General features: G+C 38.1%; 1 protein-coding gene and 1 pseudogene across 10 annotated transcripts in view; one reads left to right on the top strand and one right to left on the bottom strand.

Annotated features, from left to right (window-relative positions):
• The window catches only part of LOC112640266 (phospholipid-transporting ATPase ABCA3-like), a 198,259-nt gene that overhangs the window by 159,649 nt on the left and 18,922 nt on the right, over positions 1 to 19,688 (top strand). For 8 of the 10 annotated variants that reach the window (XM_049111311.1, XM_049111316.1, XM_049111314.1 and 5 more), the window contains 2 exons: positions 18,491 to 18,678; positions 19,164 to 19,331. The exons of 1 other annotated variant lie outside the window; for it this stretch is intronic. In XM_049111311.1, the coding sequence (XP_048967268.1) occupies positions 18,491 to 18,678; positions 19,164 to 19,331 (356 nt within the window). Of the gene's footprint in view, positions 1 to 18,490; positions 18,679 to 18,929; positions 19,053 to 19,163; positions 19,332 to 19,688 lie in introns of those variants that run through there. One more of the 10 variants, XR_007411255.1, reaches the window with a different exon arrangement.
• Positions 1,260 to 1,744, bottom strand: LOC112640268 (NEDD8-like; annotated as a pseudogene).

Below are 19,688 nucleotides of genomic sequence, written 5' to 3'. Positions count from 1 at the left end.
TCCTTTATTTTTTCCCACAGAAAAAGATAACCACTTTTATCACACTACATATATTTTATGCATAGTCAATAAAATATAGTGATCTATCTTCCATTCTTTTACACAAAATGTAGCCTACTAAACACAATCTTTTGAATCTTGCCAAAGTGCTTTCCATATATGGTTATATAAATATGTACTAAACAAGAAATTTTTACAAATGCCTATATCCCTGAACCAATCACAATAGAGTATATGAACAACTCTTGTATCAATCTACCAGTCTGGTAGATTTTTTTAATGGCATCTTGTCATAATGGCATTATCATACTTATTTATCCTGCATCATTGCAACTTTGTAGTCTTTACCCAACACCAACACTCTTCCCCCGCCTCCCATCCCTGGTAATTGCCATTCAACTCTGTTTTTCTGTATTTTCTAGCTTCCACATAAAAATGAGATCATGCAGGGTTGTTGTTTTTTTTTTTCTTTCTATGGCTTGTTTTATTCAGCATAACAGTCTCCAAGTTCATTGAAGTTGATGCAAATGTCAGAATCTCCTTTTTTTAAAGATTTTATTTATTTATTCATGAGAGACACAGAGAGGGAGGCAGAGACACAGGCAAAGGGAGAAGCAGGCTCCATGCTGGGAGCCTGATGTGGGACTTGATCCCGAGACTCCAGGATCACACCCTGGGCCAAAGGCGGGCACTAAACCACTGAGCCACCTGGGGATCCCAGAATCTCCTTTTTTAAGGATGCATAGTATTACATTGTGTGTGTATATATATACATCACATTTTCTTTATCCATTCATCTATTGACAGTTTCTTAGGTCATTTCCATATTTTATCTATTGCAAATAAGATTGTAATGACCATGGGAATACAGATATCTCTTAGAGGTACTGATTTCATTTCCTTTGGGCATTTTCTTTTAAGATTTTATTTATGAGAACACAGAGAAAGGCAGAGACATAGGCAGAGGGAGAAGCAGGCTCCCTGGAGGGAGCCTGATGTGGGACTGGGTCCCAGAACCACAGCATCACAACCTGAGCCAAAGGCAGTCATTCAACTTCTGAGCCGCCCAGGCATCCTTTCTTTGGGTATTATCACCAAAAGAGGGATTGCAGGATCATATAGTGGCTCTATTTTCAGTTTTTTGAGGAACTTTCTTCATATATATATATATATATATATATATATATGCACAATATATATTTTTTTCCAGGAGGTCAGGAAATATTTTATTGACAACTAGGGGCATGGCTGTAAGAGAAGGAAGCACACAGGACTGCAAACTAAAACCCAATAGCCAGCAAGGGCCCTTTGGGCCAAGAACACTGCATCCTGGGGTCCTCACGGTCTCCCACCAAACAATACTGGGCATCCAGGAGAGGGGGCAGTGGCTCTGGTATCCCACAGAGTGAGAGGATATATGGTGCCTCATTATGAGCGACAGGGTAAGGAGGTAAAATGGAGGGAGGGCCCATCACTGCCTAAGACCACCTCCTCCTCTCAGAGCCGACACCAGGTGGAGGACTGAACCATCTAAGATCTTGTAATCAGCTGCTGTCTTCTCATCATTCATCTGTTTTCCACTGTAGATGAGCCGCTGTGCTGCTGTGGGGGATTCCCTCTTTCTCCTCCACACGCTCCTTGATTCGCTCCACCTTGTCTGTGGGTTCAATGTCAACCTCATTCTCCTTTCCGATCAGTGTCTTCACTTTAATTAGCATCTTCTTCCCAGTTTGGAGCTGCACACAGATATAGATATAGATATAGATATATATTTTATTGAAGTTTGATTTAACAACATATAGCATAACACCCAGTGCCCATCCCATCAAGTGCCCACTCAGTGCTGTCACCCAGTTACCCCGTCCCTCCGCCCACCTCCCCTTCCACTACCCTTTGTTTGTTTCCCAGTTAGGAGTCTCTCATGTTTTGTCACCCTCTCTGATATTTCCCACTCATTTCCCTCTTCCCCCTATAATCCTTTTCACTTTTCTTATATTCCCCGTATGAGTGGAAACCACATGATGATTGTCCTTCTCCGACTGACTTACTTCACTCAGCATAATACCCTACAGTTCCATCCACATCGAAGGAAATGGTGGGTATTTCTCCTTTCTAATGGCTGAGTAATATTCCATTGTGTATATATAAATATATATCACATATTCTTTATCCAGTCATCTGACAATGGACATAGAAGCTCCTTCCACAGTTTGGCTATAGTGGACATTACTGCTATAAACATTGGGGGGCAGGTGTCCTGGTGTTTCACTGCATCTCCTTAGGGTAAATACCCAGTGGTGCAATTCATAGAGTAGCTCTATTTTTAACTCTTTGAGGAACCTCCACACTGTTTTCCAGAGGGGCTATACCAGTTCACATTCCCATCAACAGTGCAAGAGGGTTCCCCTTTCTCTACATCCTCTCCAACATTTGTTGTTTCCTATCTTGTTAATTTTCACCATTGTCACTGGTGTGAGGTGGCATCTCATTGTGGTTTTGGTTTGTATTTCCCTGATGGCAAGCAATGCAGAGCATTTTATCATGTGCTTGTTGGCCATGTGTATGTCTTCTTTGATTAAATTTTTATTCATGCCTTTTGCCCATTTTATGATTGGATTGTTTGTTTCTTGGGTGTTGAGTTTAATAAGTTCTTTATAGATATTGGATACTAGCCCTTTTACTGATATGTCATTTGCAAATGTCTTCTCTAATTCTGTACGTTGCCTTTTAGTCTTGTTGACTGTTTCTTTTGCTGTGCAGAAGCTTTTTATCTTGATTAGGTCCCATAGTTCATTTTCGCTTTTGTTTCCCTTGCCTTCATAGATGTATCTTGCAAGAAGTTGCTGTTGCTAAGTTCAAAAAGGGTGTTGCCTGTGTTTTCCCCTAGGATTTTGATAGATTCTTATCTCACATTTAGATCTTTAATCCATTTTGAGTTTATCTTTGTGTATGGTGTAAGAGAATGGTGCAGTTTCATTCTGCTGCACATGGCTGTCCAATAACCCCAGCACCATTTATTGAAGAAACTGTCCTTTTTCCAGTAGATAGTCTTCCCTGCTTTGTCAAATACTAGTTGACCATAGAGTCGATGGCCCTTTTCTGGGTTCTCTATCATGTTCATTGATCTGTGTCTGTTTTTGTGCCAGCACCACACTGTCTTGATGATCAGAGCTTTGTAGTACAGCTTGAAATCTGGCATTGTGATGCCCTGGCTCTGGTTTTCTTTTTTTTTAAGATTTTATTTATTTATTCATGAGAGACACAGAGACACAGGCAGAGGGAGAAAGAGAAGCAGACTCCATGAAGGGAACCCGACACGGGATTCAATCCCTGGACTCCAGGATCACACCCTAGGCTGAAGGCAATGCTAAACCACTGAGCCACCTGGGCTGCCCTGGTTTCTTTTTCAATATTCCCCTGGATATTTGGAGTCTTGCTATTTGGAGTCTTTTCTGATTCCACGCAAATCTTTTTATTTTAACTTTTATTTATTTATGATAGTCACACAGAGAGAGAGAGAGAGAGGCAGAGACACAGGCAGAGGGAGAAGCAGGCTCCATGCACCGGAGCCCGACATGGGATTCGACCCTGGGTCTCCAGGATCGGGCCCTGGGCCAAAGGCGGGCGCTAAACCGCTGCGCCACCCAGGGATCCCCACGCAAATCTTAAGATTACTTGTTCCAACTCTCTGAGGAAAAATTCATGGAATTTTGGTAGGGATTGCATTGACTGTGTAAATTGCCCTGGGTAGCATAGACATTTTCACAATATTAATTCTTGCAATCCATGAGCATGGAATATTTTTCCATCTCCTTGTGTCTTCCTCAATTTCTTTCAGAAGTGTTCTGTAGTTTTCAGGGTATAGATCCTTTACCTCTTTGGTTAGGTTTATTCCTAGGTATCTTATGCTTTTAGGTGCAATTGTAAATGGGATTGAATCCTTAATTTCCCTATCTTCAGTCTCATTAGTGGATAGAAATGCCATTGAATTTCTGGGCATTGATTTTGTATCCTGCCATGCTGCCACATTGCTGTATGAGTTCTAGCAATCTTGGGGTGAATTCTTTTGGGTTTTCTATGTACAGTATCATGTCATCTGCAAAGAGGGAGAGTTTGACTTCTTCTTTGCCAATTTGAATGCCTTTTATTTCTTTTTGTTGTATGATTGCTGAGGCTAGGACTTCTAGTACTATGTTGAATAGCAGTAGTGACAGTGGACATCCCTGTCTTGTTCCTGATCTTAGGGGAAAAGCTCCCAGTGCTGCCCCATTGAGAATTATATTTACTGTGGGCTTTTTGTAGATGGCTCTTAAGATGCTGAGGAATGTTCCCTCTATCCCTACACTCTGAAGAGTTTTGATCAGGAATGGATGCTGTATTTTATCAAATGCTTTCTCTGCATATATTGAGAGGATCCGATGGTTCTTGTTTTTTCTCTTGTTGATATGATCTATGATGTTGATGTTTATGAGTGTTGAACCAGCCTTGCATCCCAGGGATAAATCCCACTTGCTCATGGTGAATAATCTTCTTAATGTATTGTTGGATCCTATTGGCTAGTATCTTGTTGAGAATTTTTGCATCTGTGTTCATCAGGAATATTGATCTATAATTCTCCTTTTTGATGGAGTCTTTGTCTGGTTTTGGAATTAAAGTGATGCTGGCCTCATAAAATGAGTTTGGAAGTATTGCATTCACTTCTATCCTTCGGAACAGCTTTAGTAGAATAGGTATTATTTCTTCTTTAAATGTTTAATAGAATTCCCCTGGGAAGCCATCTGGTCTGGCCCTGGACTTTAGTATCTTGGGAGGTTTTTGATGACTGTTTCAATTTCCTCCCTGGTTATTGGCCTGTTCAGGTTTGCTATTTCTTCCTGTTCCAGTTTTGGTGGTTTGTGGTCTTCCAGAAATGCATCCATTTCTTCTAGATTGCCTAATTTATTGGCATATAGCTGCTCATAATACTTTTTTTAATAAATAATTTTTATTGGTGTTCAATTTACCAACATACAGAATAACACCCAGTGCTCATCCCGTCAAGTGCCCCCCTCAGTGCCCATCACCCACTCACCCCCACCCCCCGCCCTCCTCCCCTTCCACCACCACTAGTTCGTTTCCCAGAGTTAGGAGTCTTTATGTTCTGTCTCCCTTTCTGATATTTCCCACACATTTCTTCTCCCTTCCCTTATATTCCCTTTCACTATTATTTATATTCTCCAAATGAATGAGAACATACACTGTTTGTCCTTCTCCAATTGACTTACTTCACTCAGCATAATACCCTCCAGTTCCATTCACGTCCAAGCAAATGGTGGGTATTTGTCGTTTCTAATGGCTGAGTAATATTCCATTGTATACATAAACCACATCTTCTTTATCCATTCATCTTTCGATGGACACCAAGGCTCCTTCCACAGTTTGGCTATAGTGGACATTGCTGCTAGGAACATCGGGGTGCAGGTGTCCTGGCGTTTCATTGCATCTGAATCTTTGGGGTAAATCCCCAACAGTGCAATTGCTGGGTCATAGGGCAGGTCTATTTTTAACTCTTTGAGGAACCTCCACACAGTTTTCCAGAGTGGCTGCACCAGTTCACATTCCCACCAACAGTGTAAGAGGGTTCCCTTTTCTCTGCATCCTCTCCAACATTTGTGGTTTCTTGCCTTGTTAATTTTCCCCATTCTGACTGGTGTGAGGTGGTATCTCATTGTGGTTTTGATTTGTATTTCCCTGATGGCAAGTGATGCAGAGCATTTTCTCATGTGCATGTTGGCCATGTCTATGTCTTCCTCTGTGAGATTTCTCTTCATATCTTTTGCCCATTTCATGATTGGATTGTTTGTTTCTTTGGTGTTGAGTTTAAGAAGTTCTTTATAGATCTTGGAAACTAGCCCTTTATCTGATAGGTCATTTGCAAATATCTTCTCCCATTCTGTAGGTTGTCTTTTAGTTTTGTTGACTGTATCCTTTGCTGTGCAAAAGCTTCTTATCTTGATGAAGTCCCAATAGTTCATTTTTGCTTTTGTTTCTTTTGCCTTCGTGGATGTATCTTGCAAGAAGTTACTGTCGCCAAGTTCAAAAAGGGTGTTGCCTGTGTTCTCCTCTAGCATTTTGATGGAATCTTGTGTCACATTTAGATCTTTCATCCATTTTGAGTTTATCTTTGTGTATGGTGAAAGAGAGTGGTCTAGTTTCATTCTTCTGCATGTGGATGTCCAATTTTCCCAGCACCATTTATTGAGGAGACTGTCTTTCTTCCAATGGATAGTCTTTCCTCCTTTATTGAATATTAGTTGACCATAAAGTTCAGGGTCCACTTCTGGGTTCTCTATTCTGTTCCATTGATTTATGTGTCTGTTTTTGTGCCAGTACCACACTGTCTTGATGACCACAGCTTTGTAGTACAACCTGAAATCTGGCATTGTGATGCCCCCAGATATGGTTTTCTTTTTTAAAATTCCCCTGGCTATTCGGGGTCTTTTCTGATTCCACACAAATCTTAAAATAATTTGTTCTAACTCTCTGAAGAAAGTCCATGGTATTTTGATAGGGATTGCATTAAACGTGTAAATTGCCCTGGGTAACATTGACATTTTCACAATATTAATTCTGCCAATCCATGAGCATGGAATATTTTTCCATCTCTTTGTGTCTTCCTCAATTTCTTTCAGAAGTGTTCTATAGTTTTTAGGGTATAGATCCTTTACCTCTTTGGTGAGGTTTATTCCTAGGTATCTTATGCTTTTGGGTGCAATTCATAATACATTTTTTAAATCGTTTGTATTTCCTTGATATTGGTTGTGGTCTCTCCTTTTTTCATTCATGATTTCATTAGTTTGAGTCTTTTTTCTTTTTAATAAGGCTGGCTAATGGTTTATCTTACTAATTCTTTCAAAGAACCAACTCTTGGTTTTGTTGATCTGTTCCACAGTTCTTCTGGTCTCTATTTCATTGAGTTCTGCTCCAATCTTTATTATCTCTCTTCTGCCTGGTGTAGGTTTTACTTGCTGTTCTTTCTCCAATTTCTTTAGGTTTGAGGTTAGCTTGTGTATTGAGTTTTTTCCAATTTTTTGAGGAATGCTTGTATTGCGATGTATTTCCCTCTTAGGACTGCTTTCTCTGTATCCCAAAGATTTTGAACGATTGTATCTTCATTCTCATTAGTTTCCATGAATCTTTTTGATTCTTCTCTAATTTCCTGGTTGATCCATTCGTCTTTTAGTAGAATGCTCTTTAACCTCCACGTGTTTCAGTTTCTTCCCAATTTCTTCTTGTGATTGAGTTCTAGTTTCAAAGCACTGTGGTTTGAAAATATGCAGGGAAAAATCCCAATCTTTGGTATTAAGACCTGATTTGTGACCCAGTATGTGGTCTATTCAGGTTCCACGTGCACCTGAGAAAAATGTGTATTCCGTTGCGTTGGGCTGGAAAGTTCTGTATATATCTGTGAAATCCATCTGGTCCAGTATATCATTTAAAGTCCTTGTTTCTTTGGTGATGTTGTGCTTGGAAGATCTGTCATTTGCAGGAAATGCCATGTTGAAGTCTCCTACTATTAGTGTATTATTATCTAAGTATGTCTTTACTTTGGTTATTAACTGATATACTTGGCAGCTCCCACATTAGGGGCATAAATATTCATGATTGTTAGGTCCTCTTGTTGGATACACCCTTTAAGTATGATATAATGTCCCTTTTCATCTCTTACTACAGTCTTTGGGATAAACTTTAATTTATCAGATATGAGTATTGCTACCCCAGGTTTCTTTTGAGGACCATTTGAATGTTAAATGGTTCGCCAACCTTTCATTTTCAGGCTGGAGGTGTCCTTAGTTCCAAAATGAGTCTCTTGTAGACAGCAAATAGATGGGTCTTGCTTTTTTATCCAGTCCCTATCCTGCGTCTTTAGATGGGATCATTTAGCCCAGTCGCGTTCAGATAACTATTGAAAGATATGAATTTAGTGTCATCATAATACCTATTCAGTCCTTGTTTTAGTGGATTATTTTTTGGGACTTCCTCTTTCTTTTAGAGGGTCCCCCTTAACATTTCTTGAAGAGCTGGTTTGGTGGTCATATATTCTTTCAGTTTTTACCTATCTTGGAAGCTCTTTATCTCTCCTTCTATTCAGAATGAGAGCCTTGCTGGGTAAAGTATTCTTGGCTGCATGTTCTTCTCATTTAGTATCCTCATTGTCTTTCAATTGTTTTTCTCCTTTTTCCTCAGCTTCCTTCCTTGCCATCAACTTGTCTTCTACATTGCTCACTCTTCCTTCCACCTCATTACCCTCGTCATTAGGACCTCCAGTTTGGATTGCATTTCATTTAATTGATTTTTAATTTTGACCCGATTAGATCTAAATTCTGCAGTCATGAAGTCTCTTGAATCCTTTATGCTTTTTTCCAGAGCCACCAGTAGCTTTGTAATTGTGCTTCTGAATTGGCTTTCTGACATCATATTGTAATACAATTTCTGTAAGTCTGTGACAGAGAGTACTGTTTCTGATTCTTTCTTTTGTGGTGAGTTCTTCCTTCTATCATTTTGCTCAGTGAAGAGTGGCTGTATGAGCGGGCTTAATAAAAAATATCGACCATGACCTAAGTAAATTCCACCCTAGATGATTCTTGCTAAAAGCAAAAACCCTTCTCTCTATAGCATTCCATCTGTTCTCTCTTTAAATCTCAGGTAAATCATAGGTGTTCAGGATGATTTGAAAGTTATATAGGTAAGTTGGTGGGACCAGGAGAGTGAGGACCCCTATTCTTCCGCCATATTGCCCCGAGTCTGTTATCAATTTCTCCATTAATATTTGTTTTATATACTTAGGTATTCTGATGTTGGGTGCATGTATATTTACATTTGTTTTATATTCCTGTTGATTTGAACCTTTTACCATTGTGTAATGACCTTCCGTGCTTCCAGAGATAGTTTTTGCTTTAAAGTTTACTTTGTCTGATTGGTATTACCATTCCTGCTATATTTTGATACCTTTTACATGGAATATCTTTTTCCACTCCTTCACTTCCAGCCTATTTGTGTCTTTGAATCTAATGTGAGTTTATTGTAGATAACAACAGTTGGATTCTGGTAATTTATGCATTCAGCTACTCTGTGTCTTTTAGGGGGGATTTAGTTCTCTTACTTTTAAAATCATTACTGATAGAAGATTTACTATTGCCACTTTGTAAACTTACCTGTCAGTTTTGTAGCTCTTTTATATATACATATACATACTACATCTTCTTTATCCATTTATCTGTTGATGGGCATCTGGGCTTCTTCCATATGTTGGCTATTGTGGACATAGCTACTATAAACATTAGGGTGCAGGTGCCCCTTCTATTCACTATGTTTGTATCCTTTAGATAAATACTTAGTAGTGCAATTTCTGGGTTGTAAGGTAATTCTATTTTTAACTTTCTGAGGAACCTTCATACTGTTTTCTGACTGGGTGCAACAGTATGCATTCCCACCAACAATGTAAGAGGGTTCCCCTTTCTCCACATCTTCATCAACATCTATTGTTTCCTGAGTTGTTAATGTTATCCATTTCTGACTGGTGTGAGGTGGTATCTCATTATGGTTTTGATTTGTATTTCCCTGATGAGTGATGTTGAGTTTGATAATTTCTTTTTTTAATAATAAATTTATTTTTTATTGGTGTTCAATTTGCCAACATACAGAATAACACCCAGTGCTCATCCCGTCAAGTGCCCCTCTCAGTGCCCATCACCCATTCACCCCCACCCGACACTAAACTCATATCTTTCAATAGTAACTCTGAATGTGAATGGGCTTAATGACCTCATCAAAAGGCGCAGGTGTCAGACTGGATAAAAAAGCAGGACCCATCTATTTGCTGTCTACAAGAGACTCATTTTAGACAGAAGGACACCTACAGCCTGAAAATAAAAGGTTGGAGAACCATTTACCATTCAAATGGTCCTCAAAAGAAAGCAGGGGTAGCCATCCTTATATCAGATAAACTAAAATTTACCCTGAAGACTGTAGTGAGAGATGAAGAGGGACAGTATATCATACTTAAAGGATCTATCCAACAAGAGGACTTAACAATCATCAATATATATGCCCATATATCAATATATATGGAAGCTGCCAAATATATCAATAAATTAATAACCAAAATTAAGACATACATAATAATACACTTATACTTGGTGACTTCAATCTAGCACTTTCTACACTCGATAGGTCTTCTAAACACAACATCTCCCAAGAAACGAGAGCTTTAAATGATACACTGGACCAGATGGATTTCACAGATATCTACAGAACTTTACATCCAAACTCAACTGATAATTTCTTTTTTTAAGATTTTTATTTATTCATGATAGACATAGAAAGGCAGAGACATCGGCAGAGGGAGAATCAGGCTTCTTGCAGGGAGCCCAATGCAGGACTCAACCCTGGGTCTCCAGGATCACACCCTGAGCTGAAGGCAGATACGCAACCAGTGAGCCACATAGGTGTCCCTGAGTTTAATAAGTTCTTTATAGATTTTGGATATTAGTCCTTTATCTATCATTTGCAAATATCTTCTCCCTTTCTGTAGGTTGTCTTTTAGTTTTGTTGAATGTTTCCTTTGCTATGCAAAAGCTTTGTGTCTTGATGAGGTCCCAATAGTTCATTTTTTGCTTTTGTTTCCCTTGCCTTCCTTGCCTTTGAAGACATGCCTTTTTTGCTGCTGTGGCTGAAGTCATAGAGTTGCTGCCTGTGTTCTCCTCTGGGATTTTGATGGATTTCTGTCTCACATTGAGGTCTTGCAGCCATTTTGAGTTTATTTTAGTATGTGGTATAAGAAAGTGGTCCAGTTTCATTCTTCTCCAAGTGACTGTCCAATTTTTCCAACACCATTTTTTAAAGATTTTATTTATTCATGAGAGACACAGACAGAGAGAAAGGCAGAGACATAGGCAGAGGGAGAAGCAGGCTTCATACAGGGAACCTGATGTGGGACTCCCATCTCAGGACTCCAGAATCATGCCTTAAGCTGAAAGTGGGCACTTAACTGCTGAGACACCCACGCATCCCCCAACACCATTTGTTGAAGAAACTCTTTTTTCCATTGGATATTCTTTCCTGATTTGTCAAATATTAGTTAACCAGAGAGTCGAGAGTCCCATTTCTGAGTTCTCTATCCTGTTCTACTGATCTATGCATCTATTTTTGTGCCTGTACCATACTGTCTTGATGATTGGAGCTCTGTAATACAGCTTAAAGTCCAGAATTGTAATGCCTCCAGCTTTGGTTTTCTTTTTCAATAGCCCTTTGGTCTTTTCTGGTTCTATATGAATTTTAGGGTTGTTTGTTCCAGCTCTATGAAAAAATATTCATAGTTTTATGATAGAGATTGCACTGAATGTGTAGATTGCTTTGGGTAAAATAGACATTTTGACAATATTTGTTGGTCCAATCCATGAGCATGGAATGTTTTTCCATTTCTTTGTGTCTTCTTCAATTTCTTTCATAAGTGTTCTATAGTTTTTAGAGTACAGATCCTTTACTTCTTTGGTTAAGTTTATTCCTAGGTACCTTATGGTTTTTGATGCAATTGTAAGTGGGATCGGTTCCTTAATTTCTCTTTTTTTTGTCTCATTGTTAGTGTATAGAAATACAACTGAAAAAAAAAAGAAATGCAACTGATTTCTGTCATTGATTCTATATCCTGCCTCTTTGCTATAGAGATCTAGCAATTTTTCAATGGAGTCTTTGGGTTTTCCACATAGAGTATCATGTCATCTGCAAAGACTGAGAGTTTGCTTTCTTCCTTGACAATTTAGATGCCTTTTATTTCTTTTTGCTATCTGATTGCTGAGGCTAGGACTTCTATGTTGAACAACAGTAGTTAGAGTGGACATCCCTGTCGTGTTCCTGACCTTAGGGGAAAGCTCTCAGTGACAGTAGCAAACTTCAACACAGTTTGCTGGGCAATATTCCTGGAGGATAAGACACACATCAGCCAGGTTTTCAGTGTCAGCAATGGCATGAGCTACTAGCAGAAACATCTCAGGTTCTCTTCAGATTTTTGATACGGATGCTATCACTTTTCCTTTTGTAGAAGTGCTGTTCTATGTCAATTATATCTCAATAAGTAAACAAAAAACCAAAAGAACAAAAACAAAGGCAAAAGAAAGAAAGAAAGAAAGAAAGCCAAAGGCCAACATCTTTCACACATGCAGATGCAAAAATTCTTCACAAAATACTAGGAATAAAATTTAGTAATATATTAAAAAAAAAAAGAAGTGCTGTTCCATTTGGAACTCAAGGTTGGTCCCATACCTTTCTTCTTCATTTACAAGACACCAAGGTCTCCAGACATGATGAAAGTTTTCCATAAATAAAAAAAAAGAAAGTTTTCCTTTAAGTTATGACAGTATCTCTTCTCTGGACAGCATGGAAAGCTGGCCACTACTTCTTTGAATAAACTTTCTGCTCCTTCTCTCTTTCTTTGTTTTCTGAGACTCCCATAGTGCGAATATTGGTAGACTTACTGGTATCCCATAAGTCCTTTAAAGTATCATCCCTCTTTTTAATTCTTTTTTCTTCTCTAGATGATTTCCACTGGCTTGTCTTTGAGTTCACTGATCTTATCTTCCACCTCATTTGGTCTGATGTTGATCCCTGCTATTGAATTTTCAATCCAGTTATCATAATCTTCACCTCTATGATTTATGTTTCATACTTTTTAATATTTTCTCTTTATTGAAATTCTCACTTTGTTCATGCACTTCTCTCCTTTACCTCAGTGAGCATCTTTATGACCATTATTTTGAATTCTCTGTCAGGTAAATAAGTCATTTATCTCCATCCCATTAGGGTCATTTTCTGGAGATTTAACTTATTCTTTGTTTGTTCTTTTATTTATCTGTTCCTTCATTTCCCTTAGCTCTTTGAATTTGTTTCTATACTTTATGTAGAAACCATCTCTCCTAGTCTTAACAGAGTGGCCTTGTAGAAGCTAGTAGGAGATAACCCTTGCCAATCAGCCCAGCTGGAGATACAGGTGCCTCTCAAACCTTTGTGCTTGTCCAAACTGCCATCTTTGTTCTTAGTGGCCCCTGGGAAATTAGGTTATGTCAAGTTTCATCAGTGCTTTCAAGGCAAAGGAAAGGTACACACACATTCCGGCTGCTGAAGTACTACAAAGTGCCTGCCCATTAGCTCCTAGATGCAAGATAATTAGAAGCGTAACCTTTGGACTGCAGCTGGGAAAGTTGTAATGTTAGATACACAGTCTAAGCCCTTTCAGGGAGAAACATAGCTAGGTGCTTTTGCCTGTTCTCTTTGTGTTCTCTTTGTCCCTAGCCAGTGGGAATAGCTGCCTGGAGTGCTTGTGTTTGTTCTCTATGGTCCTGGGGGACGAGCAAATGCTGAGAAACATTAGCTCCCAGAGTTAGATGATTTAGGAGCCAGTCCCACAAGAGCCAGTAGCACAGGGTGCCATATATGTAGACAAACTCCTTTCACAGAGAAGCTAGAAACTTGGTTTTATCATTGGAGGAAGCCGTAGAGAAAGGTACAGGAAATTCCTACATGCTAATCCAGGCTTCTGAAAAACAACTAATTATCTGTTCTATAAGCCCCCAAATGCAGACCAAATGGAAGCACAACTCTCCATCTGCATTTGGGAAAGTATTCAGTCTAACCATTATAGGGAGAATATGGGAACTGGATGTTTTCCCCTTTTCCTTCTGCACTGAACCTGATGGTATAGTCACAGCAAATGATTACATGCTTGTTTAAAATCACCTCCTTGACTCTGAATTATAGAGAACAATCTTATGGTTACCAGAGGAGAGGTGGATGGGGGAGTTGGGTTAAATAGGTGATGGGGATTAAGGTGTACACTTGTCCTGATGAGCACAAGGTAATGTATGGAACTGTTGAATTACTATATTGTACACCTGAAATTAATATAACACTGTATGTTAACTAACGGAAATTATTTTTTAACTAACTGAAATTAAAATAAAAATGAAAATAAAATAAACTTTTTTTTTAATTTTTATTTATTTACTTATGATAGTCACAGAGAGAGAGAGAGAGAGGCAGAGACACAGGCAGAGGGAGAAACAGGCTCCATGCATCGGGAGCCTGATATGGGATTCGATCCCGGGTCTCCAGGATCGCGCCCTGGGCCAAAGGCAGGCGCCAAACCGCTGCGCCACCCAGGGATCCCAAACTTTTTTAAATAAAATAAAATACATCTTTGCTTTCTGTGGTCCTAAGGACAAATAAATGTCAAGCCACGTAGCTCTGAGCTGGGTAATTTGGGATCTGGTCCCTTAGATGGCAGCCACAGAAGTTAAGGGTTCTGGACACCTATCTGGCTCAGTAGGTGGAGCATGTGACTCTTGGTCTCTAGGTTGTACACTGGGTGTACAAATTACTAAAAAATAAACTTAAAACAAACAAAAATATTTACTTGTTATAGGGTGAGACTTCCAACTTAGCAACTACACTTACTAAGCTCACAATGACTTCCCCTATCTTAACTGGCTAACTTCTCTCCATTCTTCAGGCTTCAGTTAAAAAAAAAAAAAAAAAAAAAGATGTGTGGCCAAAGCTTTCACTCCTCAAGGAGAAGTTGGGAGTTGGGACTCCCTTCTAATTGTTAAGGCAGTATGCTAACAGCAGGGTTTACAGAACGAGTGTGTCTCAGCTTTTCCTACCCATTTTGATGTGGGCATTTTCTTACCCAATATGTAGGAGTCTCTTAATTTTTTCTGTATTTCTCTCAAAAGGAATTGAGCCATAGGCATCTGTTTATTTGGTGCATCCATCAAGAGAGAAATTGAGGAGCTTCCTATTCCACCATCTTGTTGACATCACTCCAACTTTTTATATGTCTAAAAGTCATTTACATTTCCTTTCCTATGAATGTCTATCTATAATCTTTATACATCTTTAAATTATTGACACTTTTATTAATTTCCTCGAGTTCTTCATATATTATCATTTTCTGCAACATGAGTTTCAAATATATTTCATGTTTGCTTCGTGACTTAGCTCATACTGTTTTCATCTTGCAAAAACTTTTAGGTAAGTAAATATATCACTCTTTCTCTTTGATGGGCACTTGATTCTAAGTCATTGTTATAGTAAAACTCATTAGCCAAAGATCACTAAAAACACACCTGTAGTCAAAAATATTAGGTTTAAAGGGGCACCTGGGTGACTCTGTCAGTTAAGCATCTGTCTTTGGCTTAGGTCTTGATCCTGAAGTTCTGGGATTGAGTCCCATATCAGACTCCCTGCTCTGCTTGGCGTCTGCTTGTCTCTCTCTCCCTCTCCATCTCCCTCTTCCCACTGCTCATGCTCTTGCTGTCTCTCTCAAATAAATAAATAAAATCCTGGGGTCCTTTGATTGAGTCCCGCGTCAGGCTGCCCATGGGGAGCCTGCTTCTCTCTCTGCCTATGTCTCTGCCTCTCTCTGTGTGTCTCTAATGAAAAAATAAATAAAATATTTTTTAAAAAGAGAGAGAGAGCAGGAGAGAGCACAATGAGGGGGGATGGAGAAGGATGCCCCTCACTAAACAGGGAGCCTGATGTAGGGCTCAATCCCAAACTGAGCTGAAGGTGAGTCACCCAGGTGCCCCACAAATTACAAAAATTTCTAGAAAATAATGAAAACCTTATATATAAGAAACTATGAGATGCAATAACTAACTATTGGGTGAATAATATACATATACATTATACACTCATTTCAATAAAAAAGAAAAACATTTTTAAAAATGAATGGAAGGAAAACATATAAAAATGTAGACAAGTGCATACATTAATAATTAAAAATATAAAGCCAGCTAACCAACAATTAAGACAACTAGAACTTTGTTAAAATAAAGAAATGGAAAACCTGCCCCTAAAAAGGAGATATAAATATATTTCGAAGAAATGATAAGATAATGCTGCTATAAACATTGGAATGCATTTATCCTTTTAAAATAGTATTTTTCTGTTCTTTTGGTAAATACCTAGTGGTGCAATTGCTGGATTGTAGGGTAGTTTTATTTTTAATTTTTTGAGGAACCTCCATATTGTTTTTCAGTGATGGCACCAGTTTGTATTCCCGCCAGCAGTGCAAGAGGATTCCCTTTTCTCCACATCCTCACCAATACCCGTTGTCTCTTGTATTGTTGATTATAGCCATTCTGACAGGTGTAAGGTGATATCTCATTGTAGTTTTGATTTGTATTTCTCTGACAATCAGTGATGTCTTAGCAGCATTATCTACAATAACCAAGTCATGGAAACAGCCCAAGTGTCCATCAAATGATGAACGGATAAAGATATGGTATATGTACACAATGGAATATTATTCAGCCATAAAGAATGAAATCTTGCCATTTGCAACAAAATGGATGGAGCTACAGAGTATTATGCTAAGCAAAATAAGTCAGTCAGAGAAAAGCAAATACCATATGATTTCACCCATATATGGAATTTAAGAAACAAAAAAAATGAATAGGAAGGGAAAAAAGAAAGGCAAATCGAGAGACAGGCTCTTTAACTATAAAGAACAAATTGATGGTTACCAGAGGAGAGGTAGGTAGGGGAATGGGTGATGGGGATTAAGGAGTGCACTTGTTATGATGAGCAGTGGGTAATGTATGGAAGTGTTGAATCACTTGAAATTATATTATACATCTGAAACTAATATTACACTCTATGTTAACTAACTGGAACTTAAGTAAAAACTTTTTAAAAAGAAATAAGAAACACAAAGCACTTGAATTCCATGCAAGTAAAATTTAAATTTTTAAAAAAGATTTTATTTAACATTTTATTTGAGAGAGCGGATGTGTGGAGGAGCGGAAGGTGAGGGACAAGCAGACTCCACACCAAGCACAGAATCTGATTCAGGGCTTGAATCCATGACCCTGAGATCATAGCCCAAGCCAAAACCAAGAGTCAAACACTTGACCAACTGAACTACCCAGTCATCCCAATAAAATTTAAAATTTAATGGAACTCATAACTTTCTAACTACAAATTATTAAAACTGATGTCAAAAGAAATAAACAGAAAACTGAAACTTTCAAAATTTTTACAGAAATAAACTTGTCAAAGATTCACTCTTCAATGAAATAAGATAAAGTACCAGATGGCTTCATAGAGGCTATTCCATAAACTTTTAAAGAGTAGATAAGAACAACGATATCTAAATGTTCAGATCCTAGAAAAATTAAAACTGAACAATATAAAATAACAATATACTTAAAACAAAAATAAAGTTTACATATAAGTGAGATCATACTGTGTCTCTCTGACTGACTTATTTCACATAGCATAATGCCCTAAAGAGCCATCAATGTTGTCACAAATGTCAGGATTTCTGTATTTTTATGGCTGAATAATATTTCATTGTATAAATATACAACATATACATATAATATTTCTTTATACATTCAACCATCATTGGATTCATGTTTCCATGTCTTGGCTATGATAAATAATGCTGCAATGAACAGCAGATACCTTTTTTATTATGTGGTTATCTTTTTGAGTTAGTGTTTGCATTTCCTTCAGATAAATACCCAGAAGTAGAACTAATAGATCATATGGTAGTTCAATGTTTAATCTTTTGAGGAAACTTCAAACTCTTTTCTCTACTGGCTGTACCAATATACATTTCCACTGGCCATGCACAGGCTTCCCTTTTCTCCACATCCTCACCAGCATTTGTTATCTCTTGGTTTTTTTTGATAATAGCCATTCTAACAGGTGTGAGGTGATAAATCATTGTGGTTTCTGTTTGTATTTCACTGATTATTAGTAATATTGAGCACCTTTTCATGTTTCTGTTGGTCATGGACATCTTCTTTGGAAAAATGTTGCTGTTCAGACTCATTTTTTAATAAGATTGCTTGTTTGCTATTGAATTGTGTAAGTTCCTTATGTAGTTTGGATATTAACCCCTTATCAAATACATCATTTGCAAATATTCAATAGGTTGCCCTTTCATTTTATTGATAGTTTCCATTGCTGTGCAAAAGCTTTTTAGTTTGATATGGTCTGACTTGTTTATTTTGTATTTTTATGCATATAATGTATGCATATATATATATGCATATGTATATGTATGATATATATCATATACTTCTTAATCGAAATAACTTGACCATTATTAGAAATAAAATCCTATATATTATTTTAATTGATTCAATAGAAGAGTTTTTCCAATGATATTTAAATAGGCAATTTCCTCTAACAAAATTCTGTCTTGGGTACATAGCAGGGCACAATGGATATGTGTTGAAAATTCCAGTTAGAGATGTTAGTATTCCATCTTACTACAGTGGATTCTACCTGGAAAAGAGATAATACTTGTTGGGAGCTCTTTGGGTATCAAACCTTCTTAGTAACATGGGCTAGAAAACCAGGTTTTCTATCTTATTCATGTAAACTATATGCTCAGTGGAATAGTTGACTTAGATCTATCCTTATGATTACTCTCTTGATTCAGATTAGGTCAAGAATTGGCTACTGTCCTCAAGATGACCCCGTGCTGAACCACATGACAGGTCAGGAAGTACTGATCATGTATGCCAGACTGAGAGGGGTCCCTGAGCCAGACATTTCCAAGTATGTGGAAACCTTTTTGTATGCAGTGCAACTGGAAGCAAATGCTGATGATTTTGTCCACATATACAGGTCAGACATTATGCTGTTGCAATTAAGCTGCCTACTTGTGTTTCTACTATTTAGAATGAAAGCCTGCAAACTCAACCCAATCCATCTGTCACACAGAGGTAATGACTGTGAGACAGTCTAATATCCTGTCAGCGTTCAGATGTCAGGAATAAGGCAGATCCCACTTACATGAAATTAACCTTTTGCAGATGTGAGCTGTAGACTCTGAGCTTCATTTTTTAAAAAAGTGCCTTCATCCCTATTTCTTTAAGGTTTTTGTCTCCCCAAAACAAAAATATTTTACCAATAATGATGCTGTAATAAATTACCAAGAAAAAAAGTTATTTCAGTGAAAATGAATTGATACATGCATCTGGACTTGGGCCTACTGCTTTGTGAGTCATATCAAATCATCATTCTGTATAGATGACCTAATTCCTATGAATTAATGACATGTGTACCTTTATCTTCTTTTTCATCTACTTTCTCCTTCTTTGTCAATAAAGTGAAGGAAACAGACGTAGACTGAATACTGCTATTGCCCTAATGGGAGAGTCTTCAGTTGTCTTTCTGGATGAGCCATCTACTGGCTTAGACCCAGTAGCCAGGCGCCTGCTGTGGAACACCATTACATGGATGTGTAGAAGCAAAGCTATCATCATAACTTCCCACAGGTATGACCCATTGGGAAGCTTGGTTGAGAGTCAGAAGAGTATAGGAGGGAATTAGGTGGAACCAGGAGTATAAGTCAGTGAACTTGTCTAAGTACATGAGCTATGTAGGAGGGACTATGAGTAGAGGCTGATTCTTGATTGATGCCAAGAATCCTCAGCTGAATCCAGTAATCCAGAAATAACAGAAGATAGGAAGTTAAGGAACTGTGTTCCTATTATTATTTAGGAATCAACTGCTTTGAATTTTAAGATCTCCTCTTTCCAGTTATGGTCTTAGTAGTGATCATCTGCATTACCAAGCTTTCCTACTACAACTGTTACTTTATAATTCTAGCTCAGTTTTGATATACGGAATTT

The sequence above is a fragment of the Canis lupus genome, chromosome 6, assembly GCF_003254725.2.
Source record: "Canis lupus dingo isolate Sandy chromosome 6, ASM325472v2, whole genome shotgun sequence".
Classification (NCBI taxonomy): domain Eukaryota; kingdom Metazoa; phylum Chordata; class Mammalia; order Carnivora; family Canidae; genus Canis; species Canis lupus.
The sequence above is the reverse complement of the archived record's forward strand: the minus strand, read 5'-3'. Positions and strand labels throughout refer to the sequence as shown.